At 50.6% G+C, this 12179-nt stretch overlaps 1 protein-coding gene across 1 annotated transcript in view; it reads left to right on the top strand.

The window, feature by feature from the left end:
- Positions 1 to 8539, top strand: part of LOC136289162 (collagen alpha-1(VII) chain-like) — a 111857-nt gene extending 103318 nt beyond the window's left edge. The window contains exons 80-84 of the mRNA XM_066182650.1: positions 172 to 210; positions 659 to 814; positions 3330 to 3386; positions 6828 to 6998; positions 8161 to 8539. Of these exons, the coding sequence (XP_066038747.1) occupies positions 172 to 210; positions 659 to 814; positions 3330 to 3386; positions 6828 to 6998; positions 8161 to 8174 (437 nt within the window). The 3' untranslated portion in view covers positions 8175 to 8539. The remainder of the gene's footprint in view (positions 1 to 171; positions 211 to 658; positions 815 to 3329; positions 3387 to 6827; positions 6999 to 8160) is intronic.
- The last annotated feature ends 3640 nt before the right edge of the window (positions 8540 to 12179 follow it).

Below are 12179 nucleotides of genomic sequence, written 5' to 3'. Positions count from 1 at the left end.
ATATGGAAGATTTTTCCCGCAGTTGTTAGGCGGGATTTGGATCCTTGAAAAGGGCGGGGGGGGGGGGGGGGGAATAATCCATAAAAATAATTATTTCCCCGAAAACTCTTATTTATGTTGTGGGGAAAAAAAAATAGCAAACCAACTCTTCCCTGTCTCTTCTGGCTGCAGGTTGCGGAGGTGAGTTGGGAAGGATGTCCACGGAAAAGGGTAAGGCTGGGAATTCATGCAGGAAAGGATCTTCTCCTTGCCCCAAACCAGCCTGAAGCTGCAAGTGAAAAGTTGTTTTTAGGGATAAATGGGTTGGTTTTTTTTTTTTCCTGGGATTCGTTGTAGAAAATGTTGGATCACCAACAGCTTTTGGATCCTGGTTTGAGGGGAATGGATCTTCCTGAGAAGGAATCTGAGGGATCTGACACCTGGAAGTCCCCTGTTCCCACCCTGTCCTCCAGGACATGATCAAACCCCTTCCTCACTCCCAGCTTTTCAGAGCTGAACCCACAGAAATCCCAATCCCCGCCCACAAAATCCCGGGATCGCTCCGCCATCCCCGGGAGGAGCTCCGGGACTCATGGAATCCACAAATCCACGGAGCCTGGAGAGCTGATCCTCCGACCCCGAAGCATCGGATCCACCCTCAGTGACCCTCAATCCGCAGGTCTGGAGGCGGCTGAAGTCCACGGGAGGCTCCGAGGGTTTTCCCAGCCTCGGGAATTCGCCGGGAACTGGGAAGAAAATCTCGGCACAACTCACGGCAAGACCACGTTGGAGGCTCCGGTGAAGCCTTTCATGGAGCCACCTCCGCTTCTTCCAGGTGAGTTCAGCTGCCTCCTTCCCATCTTCCCAATCCTCTTGGAGCGTTCCATGGACGTCGGGATGAATGGAACTGGGCGGGAATGAGGCAGGGATGGGATTCCCAGCGAGGGCTCCCACGAGCTGAGGAAAACCTAAATATTCCTGATCCCAACCTTCCAAAGGGTTCCTTTCCAAAGGCTGGCAGGAGGCAGCCGTTTCCAGGGATGATTTTGTCCCGTTTTGTTTAGGTTTGGTTTTTTTTTCCCACCACATCCCCGGCAAATTCCAGCAAAACTTCCAGCCGGGCAGAAATGGCATCTCTGAGATCAAACACTCATCCCAGGCTGTTTCTGTCCAGGGCCTCGGGAACGTTTTAAGGAAGGGTAAAAGCGCGGCTTAAAACCCGTGGAAAAAAAAAAAACAACTGGATCTGTTCCTGTTTGCGTTTTCCAAGAGGGAAGGGACCCGGGAGACCCAAATCTGCTCCTACAGCGGGGCAAGAGCCACCCCATGGACCTCCAGATCTCCTCGTGGGGGCTTGGGTTTCCACCTGGAGAGAGGGAAAACGGGACGGGGGGGAAACTGCGGGATTAGGGAATAAATTTGTGGCAGGACTTGGAGCTCGAAATCCAAATTTCAGGGCAGGATTTGAGAGGAGGGAGAGTTCGGGATCATTTTTTGTAACTGAGCGAATGGAGATGCTCGGATTTTGTCACCAGGAGGAGGAGGAGGAGGAGGGTTGGGTACGGTGGATGACGCAGCCAGAGAAATAATTCCGAAGAAATTAAAAATCCCATTGCACTGAGCAAGACACCCCAACGTTTTCCCCTTTCACACCCCAAAATCGGTTTTACGGGTGTGGGCGTTTATTATGGGATGCAAGCGTGCTGTTCTTTGGGAATTTCTTCCAAACTGGAGGGATGGAGCAGCGGAATGGTTTTCCAGCCTGGGGCTTAATTAAACCTGATCAAACACTGTCATTAAATCCTCTTTGTCACCCCAAAAATATCCCGTAGGGGAGGGCTCGGTGCTCCGAATTCCAGCCTAAGGGGGAGTTGGACTCCGTGATCCTTCCAAAACCTTCCAGCTTGGGACGTGGAATGGTTTGGGATGGAAGGGGCCTTAAAAATCATCCAAATCCAGGTCAGGGAATCCAACAGAGATTTGCATTCCAGGGTTTTTACAGACCATTCCAATCTGGGACATGGAACGGTTTGGGATGGAAGGAGCTCTAAGGATCATCCAATTCCAAGCCAGGGATTCCAACAGAAAGTTGGACTCAGTGGTCTTTATTGGTTTCTTCCAATTTGGGACATGGAATGGTTTGGGATGGAAAAGGCCTTAAAAATCATCCAGTTCCAGGCCAAGGAGTCCAAGAGAAGTTTGGATCCCAGGGTTTTTACAGCTCCCTTTCCAACTTGGGACATGGAATTGTTTGGGATGGAAGGGACCTTAAAAATCATCCAATTCCAGGCCAAGGAGTCCAACAGTAATTTGGATCCCAGGGTTTTTACAGCTCCCTTTCCAACTTGGGACATGGAATGGTTTGGGTTGGAAGGGACCTTAAAAATCATCCAAATCCAAGGCAGGGAATTCAACAGAGATTTGCGTTCCAAGGTTTTTTCACATTCTTCCAATCTGGGACATGGAATGGTTTGGGATGGAAGGGACCTTAAAAATCATCCAAATCCAGGCCAAGGAGTCCCAACAGAAATTTGGATTCCAGGGTTTTAGAGACATTTCCAATCTGGGACATGGAATGGTTTGGGTTGGAAGGGACCTTAAAAATCATCCAATTCCAAGCTCATATTCTATGATTCCATGATTCCCCAGGATGGAGAGCTTTGGGAAGAGCTTTAAGCCAAACCCATCGACGACGGCCCCACGTAAGGAACGAACGCATCCCAAAAGAAAAAAAAAACCTCCAGCCAAGCCTGGAACCAAACCCCAACAACCCCCGCTCCCTTCCCTCCCCGCTCCGACGTCTGTGCCGGACGTCAAAGTCTCCCATCTGGATCTAAACTCGATTTCTCCCGCGGCAGCGCCGTGGGATCAGACGGATGGGGACGTTCCAGGTGTTATTGAATCACGGCAGCAGCCAACAATCCCATTAGGAGCCGGGGCCCGGGGCGGGGAGGGCTCATAAATCCCCGCGCTAAGTGCCGAGCTCCGAGCGGCTCCGAATGCTAACAGGATTTCTGCCAGCCGGAGCGTTATTGCCGCCAGATTCCGATCGCTCCCGGCTTTTCCGAGGCCCTTCCCAAACTCCTCCAGCCTGACATTTATCTCGGGCAAACAACCACGGGCTCTTCCATTTTCTCCCGACGGACGCCCGGCCTTTCCCACGGAGTCGTTTAACACCATTAGGAAAGGGGTTTTATTGCCGTGACCGGTTGCTCCGTGACATTTATTAGGAGGGCTCGTTAGCCAGCGGAAGGTTTCCAAGGATATTTATTTAAATGAGGGATAATTTGTTTGCACGCCCTCGTTCCGTGTGATTTCCTTGGGTTTTGTTTTGGTTTTTTTTTTCCCAGACCGGGCAGAGCAGACAACGGGAATCTCTCAACCAGAAGGCGACGGGCAATTGCCAGGTGAAAATCTGGGAATGAAATGGCATTTCGGGAAGACGCTTCCCAGGTGGGAAGGGCAGCTCTTCCCAGGTGAAAATCTGGGAATGAAATGGCATTTCGGGAAGACGCTTCCCAGGTGGGAAGGGCAGCTCTTCCCAGGTGAAAATCTGGGAATGAAATGGCATTTCGGGAAGACGCTTCCCAGGTGGGAAGGGCAGCTCTTCCCAGGTGAAAATCTGGGAATGAAGTGGCGTTTAGGGAAGTCACTTCCCAGGTGGGAAAGACAGCCCTTCCCAGGTGAAAATCCGGGAATGGAGTGGCATTTCGGGAAGTCACTTCCCAGGAAGTCACTTCCCAGGTGGGAAGGGCAGCTCTTCCCAGGTGAAAATCTGGGAATGGAGTGGCGTTTCGGGAAGTCACTTCCCAGGAAGTCACTTCCCAGGTGGGAAAGGCAGCTCTTCCCAGGTGAAAATCCGGGAATGGAGTGGCATTTCGGGAAGACACTTCCCAGGTGGGAAGGGCAGCTCTTCCCAGGTGAAAATCCGGGAATGAAATGGCATTTCAGGAAGTCACTTCCCAGGTGGGAAGGGCAGCTCTTCCCAAGTGAAAATCCGGGAATGGAGCAGCATTTCGGGAAGTCACTTCCCAGGAAGTCACTTCCCAGGTGGGAAGGGCAGCTCTTCCCAGGTGAAAATCTGGGAATGAAATGGCATTTCGGGAAGTCGCTTCCCAGGTGGGAAGGGCTGCTCGGCCTTGGGCTCGAGGGACGTGGCACCAAAGGAGCTCCACAAGGTTAAAACTGAGTTTAGGCTCGGCTTAAAGCAGCCGGGTTTGCCCCAGGGGTGCTGGAGGGGATTTTGATCCAGGAAAACACAACCCGGAGGATCCTCCTGGAATTCCCTGAAGGCAAACATTCCCATGAAAACGTCCCACCAGGTTTGACCATCCCTTTGGAAAGGTCAGGGGCCGCCCATGGTGGGAATCACGGGGATGGATGGTGGAGCAACACGGAGCTCATCCCACGCTGGGAATTCCCTGCTGGATCCCCTCCCTTATCCACTGTGGGAATCCACTCCTGGATATCCCCGTTTTTCCACTCTGGGAATCCACTCAGATTCCCTCCTTTGTCCAATATGGGAATCTACTCCTGGATATTCCCTTTATCCATTGTGGGAATCCGCAGCTGGATGGTCCCGATTTTTCCACTCTGGGAATCCAGTACCGGATGTCCCATATTGTCCTCTCTGGGAATCCACTCGGATTCCTTCCTTTGCCCACTCTGGGATCCAACCCCTGGGTGGGTGTGGAGTGTTTTCCGGAGCAAATCCAACCCATGGGGGGTTTATGGGGATGTTTTCCAAAGTGTGGTCTTTTCCCTGGATCCCGCCAGGATCTAATCCATGGGGAACGTGGGGTGTTTTCCCAGTGGGATCCAATCCATGGGGAACGTGGGGTGTTTTCCCACCTGGAATCCCATCCCTGGGGAACGTGGGGTGTTTTCCCAGTGGGATCCCATCCCTGGGGAACGTGGGGTGTTTTCCCACTGGGATCCCATCCCTGGGGAACGTGGGGTGTTTTCCCACCTGGGATCCCATCCCTGGGGAACGTGGGGTGTTTTCCCAGTGGGATCCCATCCCTGGGGAACGTGGGGTGTTTTCCCAGTGGGATCCCATCCCTGGGGAACGTGGGGTGTTTTCCCATCTGGATCCCATCCCTGGGGAACGTGGGGTGTTTTCCCAGTGGGATCCAATCCCTGGGGAACGTGGGGTGTTTTCCCAGTGGGATCCCATCCCTGGGGAACGTGGGGTGTTTTCCCACTGGGATCCCATCCCTGGGGAACGTGGGGTGTTTTCCCACTGGGATCCCATCCCTGCGGAACGTGGGGTGTTTTCCCAGTGGGATCCCATCCCTGGGGAACGTGGGGTGTTTTCCCAGTGGGATCCCATCCCTGGGGATCGTGGGGTGTTTTCCCACCTGGGATCTCATCCCTGGGGAACGTGGGGTGTTTTCCCACTGGGATCCCATCCCTGCGGAACGTGGGGTGTTTTCCCACCTGGAATCCCATCCCTGGGGAACGTGGGTTTTTTCCCACCTGGGATCCCATCCCTGGGGAACGTGGGGTGTTTTCCCACTGGGATCCCATCCCTGCGGAACGTGGGGTGTTTTCCCAGTGGGATCCCATCCCTGCGGAACGTGGGGTGTTTTCCCACTGGGATCCCATCCCTGGGGAACGTGGGGTGTTTTCCCAGTGGGATCCAATCCCTGGGGAACGTGGGGTGTTTTCCCACTGGGATCCCATCCATGGGGAACGTGGGGTGTTTTCCCAGTGGGATCCCATCCCTGGGGAACGTGGGGTGTTTTCCCACTGGGATCCCATCCATGGGGAACGTGGGGTGTTTTCCCAGTGGGATCCCATCCCTGGGGAACGTGGGGTGTTTTCCCACTGGGATCCCATCCCTGGGGAACGTGGGGTGTTTTCCCACTGGGATCCCATCCCTGGGGAACGTGGGGTGTTTTCCCATCTGGATCCCATCCCTGGGGAACGTGGGGTGTTTTCCAATCTGGATCCCATCCCTGGGGAACGTGGGGTGTTTTCCCAGTGGGATCCCATCCCTGGGGAACGTGGGGTGTTTTCCCACTGACATCCCATCCCTGGGGAACGTGGGGTGTTTTCCCACTGGGATCCCATCCCTGGGGAACGTGGGGTGTTTTCCCAGTGGGATCCCATCCCTGGGGATCGTGGGGTGTTTTCCCACCTGGGATCTCATCCCTGGGGAACGTGGGGTGTTTTCCCACTGGGATCCCATCCCTGCGGAACGTGGGGTGTTTTCCCACCTGGAATCCCATCCCTGGGGAACGTGGGGTGTTTTCCCAGTGGGATCCCATCCCTGCGGAACGTGGGGTGTTTTCCCACTGGGATCCCATCCCTGCGGAACGTGGGGTGTTTTCCCAGTGGGATCCCATCCCTGCGGAACGTGGGGTGTTTTCCCACTGGGATCCCATCCCTGGGGAACGTGGGGTGTTTTCCCAGTGGGATCCCATCCCTGGGGAACGTGGGGTGTTTTCCCAGTGGGATCCAATCCATGGGGAACGTGGGGTGTTTTCCCACTGGGATCCCATCCATGGGGAACGTGGGGTGTTTTCCCAGTGGGATCCCATCCCTGGGGAACGTGGGGTGTTTTCCCACTGGGATCCCATCCCTGGGGAACGTGGGGTGTCTTCCCACTGGGATCCCATCCCTGGGGAACGTGGGGTGTTTTCCCAGTGGGATCCAATCCCTGGGGAACGTGGGGTGTTTTCCCAGTGGGATCCCATCCCTGGGGAACGTGGGGTGTTTTCCCAGTGGGATCCCATCCCTGGGGAACGTGGGGTGTTTTCCCACTGGGATCCCATCCCTGGGGAACGTGGGGTGTTTTCCCACTGGGATCCCATCCCTGGGGAACGTGGGGTGTTTTCCTGCAGCCCGGTGCCTGCAGCCCATGGATGAGGGCTCCTGCCAGCGCCATTCCCTGCTCTGGTACTTCCACGGCCCCACCAGTTCCTGCCGGCCCTTCCTGTTCGGGGGCTGCCGAGGGAACAGCAACCGCTTCCCATCCCGCCGGGAATGCCGGCGCCGCTGCCAGAGCTCCACAGGTGAGGCCCCAAATTCCCTCTTTTTCCCAGCCAGGAGCAGGAAATCCCATCCAAGGTTTGCCCATTCCCGTTTCCTGAGGATGCCCCCACTGGGAAGTTTTGGGATTTTCTTCCCTTCCCGTTCCCAGGTCGTTCCCAGGAGCTCCTGGACATCAATTCCATGGGTGGGATGGGCATGGATCCAGCTGGACACCGGGTCCTGGCATTTTGGGCTTTCCTGGTCTTTTTGTGCTTCCCAAGGAGTGAAATTGGTGGGAATTTGGGGATTTGTGCCCTCAAAACCCCGGAATGTTCCGTCCAAGCACATTCCGGAATCTCCGGCCTCCAGGCAGAGCCTGAAGTTTAATCCGGACCAGTTTAGGCCTGGATTAACACCCCCGGATTGGGGTCCCACCTCATCCAGGGGTTCAGTGGGAAAAACTGGAAGCACAGCCTGGCTTCCTTGGCCAGATCCAGGGGGATTTGGGACCAGTTTCGGTGGATTTTCCCTCATTTCCAGGTCATCCCAGGGAAAACGGGGCCTGGCAGGAATGCGAACCCAGCTCCAAGCAAGGCAGGAGCTCTGGCTGATCCCAGACTTCCAAGGAAAATATTCCTCTCTCAGAAAAAAAAAAACCAAAAAAAACAACGAAATTCCATAAATTCTCCATAATCCATTAAAAAAAAAATCCCTGGCGAGGTTCGTCTGCTCTGGGCTTGAGGGAAACTTTAAAAAGAGAGAGGAATTAAAGGCCCAGATCCATAATTTTGGGAATCGCTCCTGGAATCCAGGCCCAGCAGCACCGGGAAATGAGTGAAGCTCCTCCTGCCCCGTTTTTATTTTTTCCGGGGAATTCGCTTCAGGAAATTTGGGAATTTCACGAAGCAGCTGAAGGTACCTCCAGCGCTTTGGTGGGAAGAAACAACCGCTGGGAATGGGATTCATCCCAATCCAAGACGAATTCCTGAGTCCTCCTCGTGCCCCATTTTTTCCTGGCTGGATGCAGGAAATTCAGGATTCAGCCAGGAGAAATGGGATGTTTGGGATATTTGCTTTTCCTGGATGTGGGACGGGACAACCCCCGTGGTGTCAGGGACCTCCCGAGTTTGGGAATTCCAAGTGGGAAACCCAAACTTCCGACATTCCCAATGTTTCCTTTTCCCTCTTTTTTTTTCTTTCCAGGCAGAGGGAGATGAGCAGCTCCAGGTGCTTCATCCAAATCCAACGGGATCGGGAGGAGCGACGGGACGGACGGGAAAAACAAACTTGTGAAAATATTTGGGGGGGAAAAAAAACCCAAAACACCAAAAAAGTGGGAAAACGAGGAGAGGGAAACCTCTGGATGCTCGGGAACAGGAGGATGGGAGTTTTCCAGTTCCCAAGTTTTATTTTTGTAAAATAAAAACGCCGCGGAATTCCGGGTCGTTCGCCCAGGGAGAAGGAAACCTTGGGAATGGCAGAGAAAGGCGGGAATGTCTGTTTTTCCAGCTGGATCAGGTGGGAAGGTGGAGCCCCATCCCTTTTGGCCTGGCCCTAAATTCCTTGGGGTCTTTGGGAATTTCCTGGGATCTTTAGGAATTCCCTGGGGCCTTCAGGAATTCCTGACTTCTTCTCCACTTGGGAATTCCCTGGGGCCTTTAGGAATTCCCTGGGTCCTTTAGGAATTCCTTGGGTCCTTTAGGAGTTCTCTGGGTCCTTTAGGAATTCCCTGAGGTCTTTGGGAATTCCCAACTTCTCCTCCACTTGGGAATTCCCTGGGCAGGTTAAAAGGAGTCATCCCAAAATCTCCATGAAAAAGAAAAACAGGGATCCAAGGCAGGCTCCTCCCTAAAAAACCGCCACTTCCAATTCCTGGAGGAGCCTGGAGCTGCAGCCTGTGGAATTCCAAAGGGAGGTGTGGAAATCCAGTGAAAGGGATTTGAAATCCCAGGATTTTGGTCCCGTGGAGACACGGACAGAGCAGAGAGGGGAATGGAACGGGACATTCCATGGGACAATCCCTGGGGAAGGACACGGGACTTCCAAGGGGAAAACAGGGATTTGTTAAAAGCTTTCCGTGTAATCTGAGCTCAGCTTTCCCGGATTTCAGATTTCCCAGGATTCGGGGTTGGCTCTTTGCTCCTGGTAGCACATCCCAAAATCCCAGGATTCTCCTCACTCCTAAAATCCCAGGATTCTCCTCACCCAAAAAAATCCCAGAATTCTCACCCACAAAATCCTGGGATTCTCCTCACTCCCAAAATCCCGGGATTCTCCTCACCCCCAAAATCCCGGGATTCTCCTCACTCCCAAAATCCCAGGCACTCTTAAAGAGAGATTTGGGGATTTTTCTTCCTTTTCCTTCTCCCCCAAAAAAAACCCAAAAAACCAAAACAAAACCAAAACCAAACCAAACCAAACAAAACAAAACAAAAAAAAACACAAAAAAAAACAAAAAACAAAACAAAACAAAACAAAAACCAAAAAAAACCCCAAAAATTCCTCCAAAAACTAAAAAAAAAACCCAAAACCAAAACCAAAACAAAACAAAAAAATACCAAAAAACCGAAAAACAAAACAAAAAAACCCAAAAAACCCAAAAAATTCCTCCAAAAACTAAAAAAAACCCCAAACCAAAACCAAACCAAACCAAAACAAAAAACCACCAAAAAACCAAAAAACAAAACAAAAAACCCCCAAAACCCCCAAAAAACCAAAAAAACTCCTCCAAAAACTAAAAAACCCCCAAAACCAAAACCAAACCAAACCAAAACAAAAAACCACCAAAAAACCAAAAAACAAAACAAAAAACCCCCAAAACCCCCAAAAAACCAAAAAAACTCCTCCAAAAACTAAAAAAAACCCCAAAACCAAAACCAAACCAAACCAAAACAAAAAAAACACCAAAAAACCAAAAAACAAAACAAAAAAACCCCCAAACCCCCCAAAAAACCCCAAAAAATTCCTCCAAAAATTAAAAAAAATCTCCAAAACCAAAACCAAAACAAAACAAAACAAAAAAACCCCAAAAAACCCCAAAAAACCCACAAAAACCCAAAAAAATTCCTCCAAAAACTAAAAAAAAAACCCAAAACCAAAACCAAACCAAAACAAAAAACACCAAAAACCAAAAAACAAAAAAAAAAAAAAAAAAAAACCCCAAAAAATTCCTCCAAAAATTAAAAAAAAGAAACCCAAACCAAAACCAAACCAAAACAAAAAACACCAAAAAACCGAAAAACAAAACCAAAAAACCCCAAAAAAACCCAAAAAAATTCCTCCAAAAACTAAAAAAAACCCCAAAACCAAAACAAAACAAAACAAAAAAACACCAAAAAACCGAAAAACAAAACAAAAAACCCCCAAAAAACCCCCAGAAAATTCCTCCAAAAATTAAAAAAAAAACCCAAACCCAAAACCAAAGCAAAAAGCCCCCAAAAAACCCCAAAACAAAACAAAACAAAACAAGAATAAAGAAAAAAAAAGCGGAATTTTGGAACCCTCGGCCAGGAGCCATTTCCGGAGTTCTTCCCTGAGATCTCCTTGAGCAGGAAAAAACATTCCAGAAAAACATTCCCTGGGAGAAAACGTTCCGGAAAAATATTCCCTGGGAGAAGAAACGAAACGTGGGATTGGGTTTTCCCGCAGGGCTTGGGAACCTGTGGAATTCTGAGAAACTTTCCCGCCTTTTCCCGTTTTCCCGGTGGGAATTTACTGAAGGATTCCTTGGGATGCCGCAGCCTCGGGAATTTCACATCCCAGGAAATGCGGAACGAAGTGGAATTCCAGCCGCCGGGGAGTTGAGACCATCCAGGGAAATAAAGGATTTGAAAGAATCGGAGAATTGGGGAAATGTCCTTCCCAAATTAAATGGGAAAAAAAAAAACAATCGGGGAAACGGAGGTTTGGAGGAGCCGAGTTGGGAAAATAAAATCATGGAATGGTTTGGCTTGGAGGGAATTTAAGGATTATCCCGTTCCTCCCATGCCATGGGCAGGGAATATCCCACCATCCCAGGCTGCTCCAATCCTTCCTTGGGCATCCCAGGGGCAGCCACGGCTGCTCGGGGAATTCCAGGAATTCCTTCCCCAGATCCCACCCAGCCCTGGCCCTATTCCATTCCCTATTCCATGCCCTGTTTTCCCATATCCTTACTAAAAACCCTCTTCCCTTCATCCCGTTAAGGATAACAACCTATTCCAGAATCAGGGGCTCGTTAAGAACTCCAAGTGGATTTTTGGTTTTTTTTCCCAAAATCCAAGAGGGAAAAAAATCCCTCATCGCCTCCCCTGCGGATCCCTCGGCATCGGTGCGCAGCAGAAATTCCATGGAAAATCGTTTTCGGAGCCGGGAATTCTCCAGGCTGGAGGCAGCAGGAGGGGAGGGATGTTGTGGGAACACGTGGGAATTCCTTTCCCGGGTGGTTATTCCCAGGAATTTTTTTGGACGATCCCTTCATTTTCCCTTTCCCAGCCCGGCGCCATCCCTAAAAACCCAGACCTCGCCTCCCCGGCTTCGGGATTTCTGGGCTGCTTTCGGCTCCAAATCCCGAAATCCGCGGGAAATTGGATTCCCCGAAGCCTCCCAAGGGAACGGTTCGGCTCCAGCTCCTCGTTCCCGGCAGATCCAAGATTTAATCCGGGTTTTTTGGGAGAGCCGGGAAGCGAGAGGCGGCGTTTCGGCGGGCCTGAGGTGGAGCTCGCCTCGGATTCCCATCAGAGGCCGGGAATTGTTTCCAATCCCCTTCGCTCCGCGCGTTAATGGAACGTTCCCCGCGGATTCGCGCTCCAGGCTTTGGGCAGGGGCCGGAAGATGCCGGGAATGGTTTCCCTGGAAACGGCGCGTGGGCCCCATCGAGTCCCTCGGGATTATCTCGGTGCGGGAGGGGTTCGAGGGCTGGCGGGGTGCCAGGCTCCCCGGCAGAAAATTCCTGAGCATCCCTGGGGGAAAGCCTGGGGGAAAGAAAATAAAAATAAAAATAAAAATAAAAGAAAATAAAATGAAAAATAAAAATAAAAATAAAAATGAAAATAAAAATAAAAATAAAAAATAAAATAAAAATAAAAATAAAAATAAAATAAAAATAAAAATAAAAATAAAAATAAAAATAAAAATAAAAATAAAAATAAAAATAAAAATAAAAATAAAAAATAAAAATAAAAACAAAAATAAAAAATAAAATAAAAATAAAAATAAAAACAAAAATAAAAATAAAAATAAAA

The sequence above is a fragment of the Chamaea fasciata genome, unplaced genomic scaffold, assembly GCF_029207755.1.
Source record: "Chamaea fasciata isolate MVZ Bird 193981 ecotype frontalis unplaced genomic scaffold, bChaFas1.0.hap1 SCAF_5, whole genome shotgun sequence".
Classification (NCBI taxonomy): domain Eukaryota; kingdom Metazoa; phylum Chordata; class Aves; order Passeriformes; family Sylviidae; genus Chamaea; species Chamaea fasciata.
This window is presented reverse-complemented; position numbering and strand designations above follow the sequence as displayed.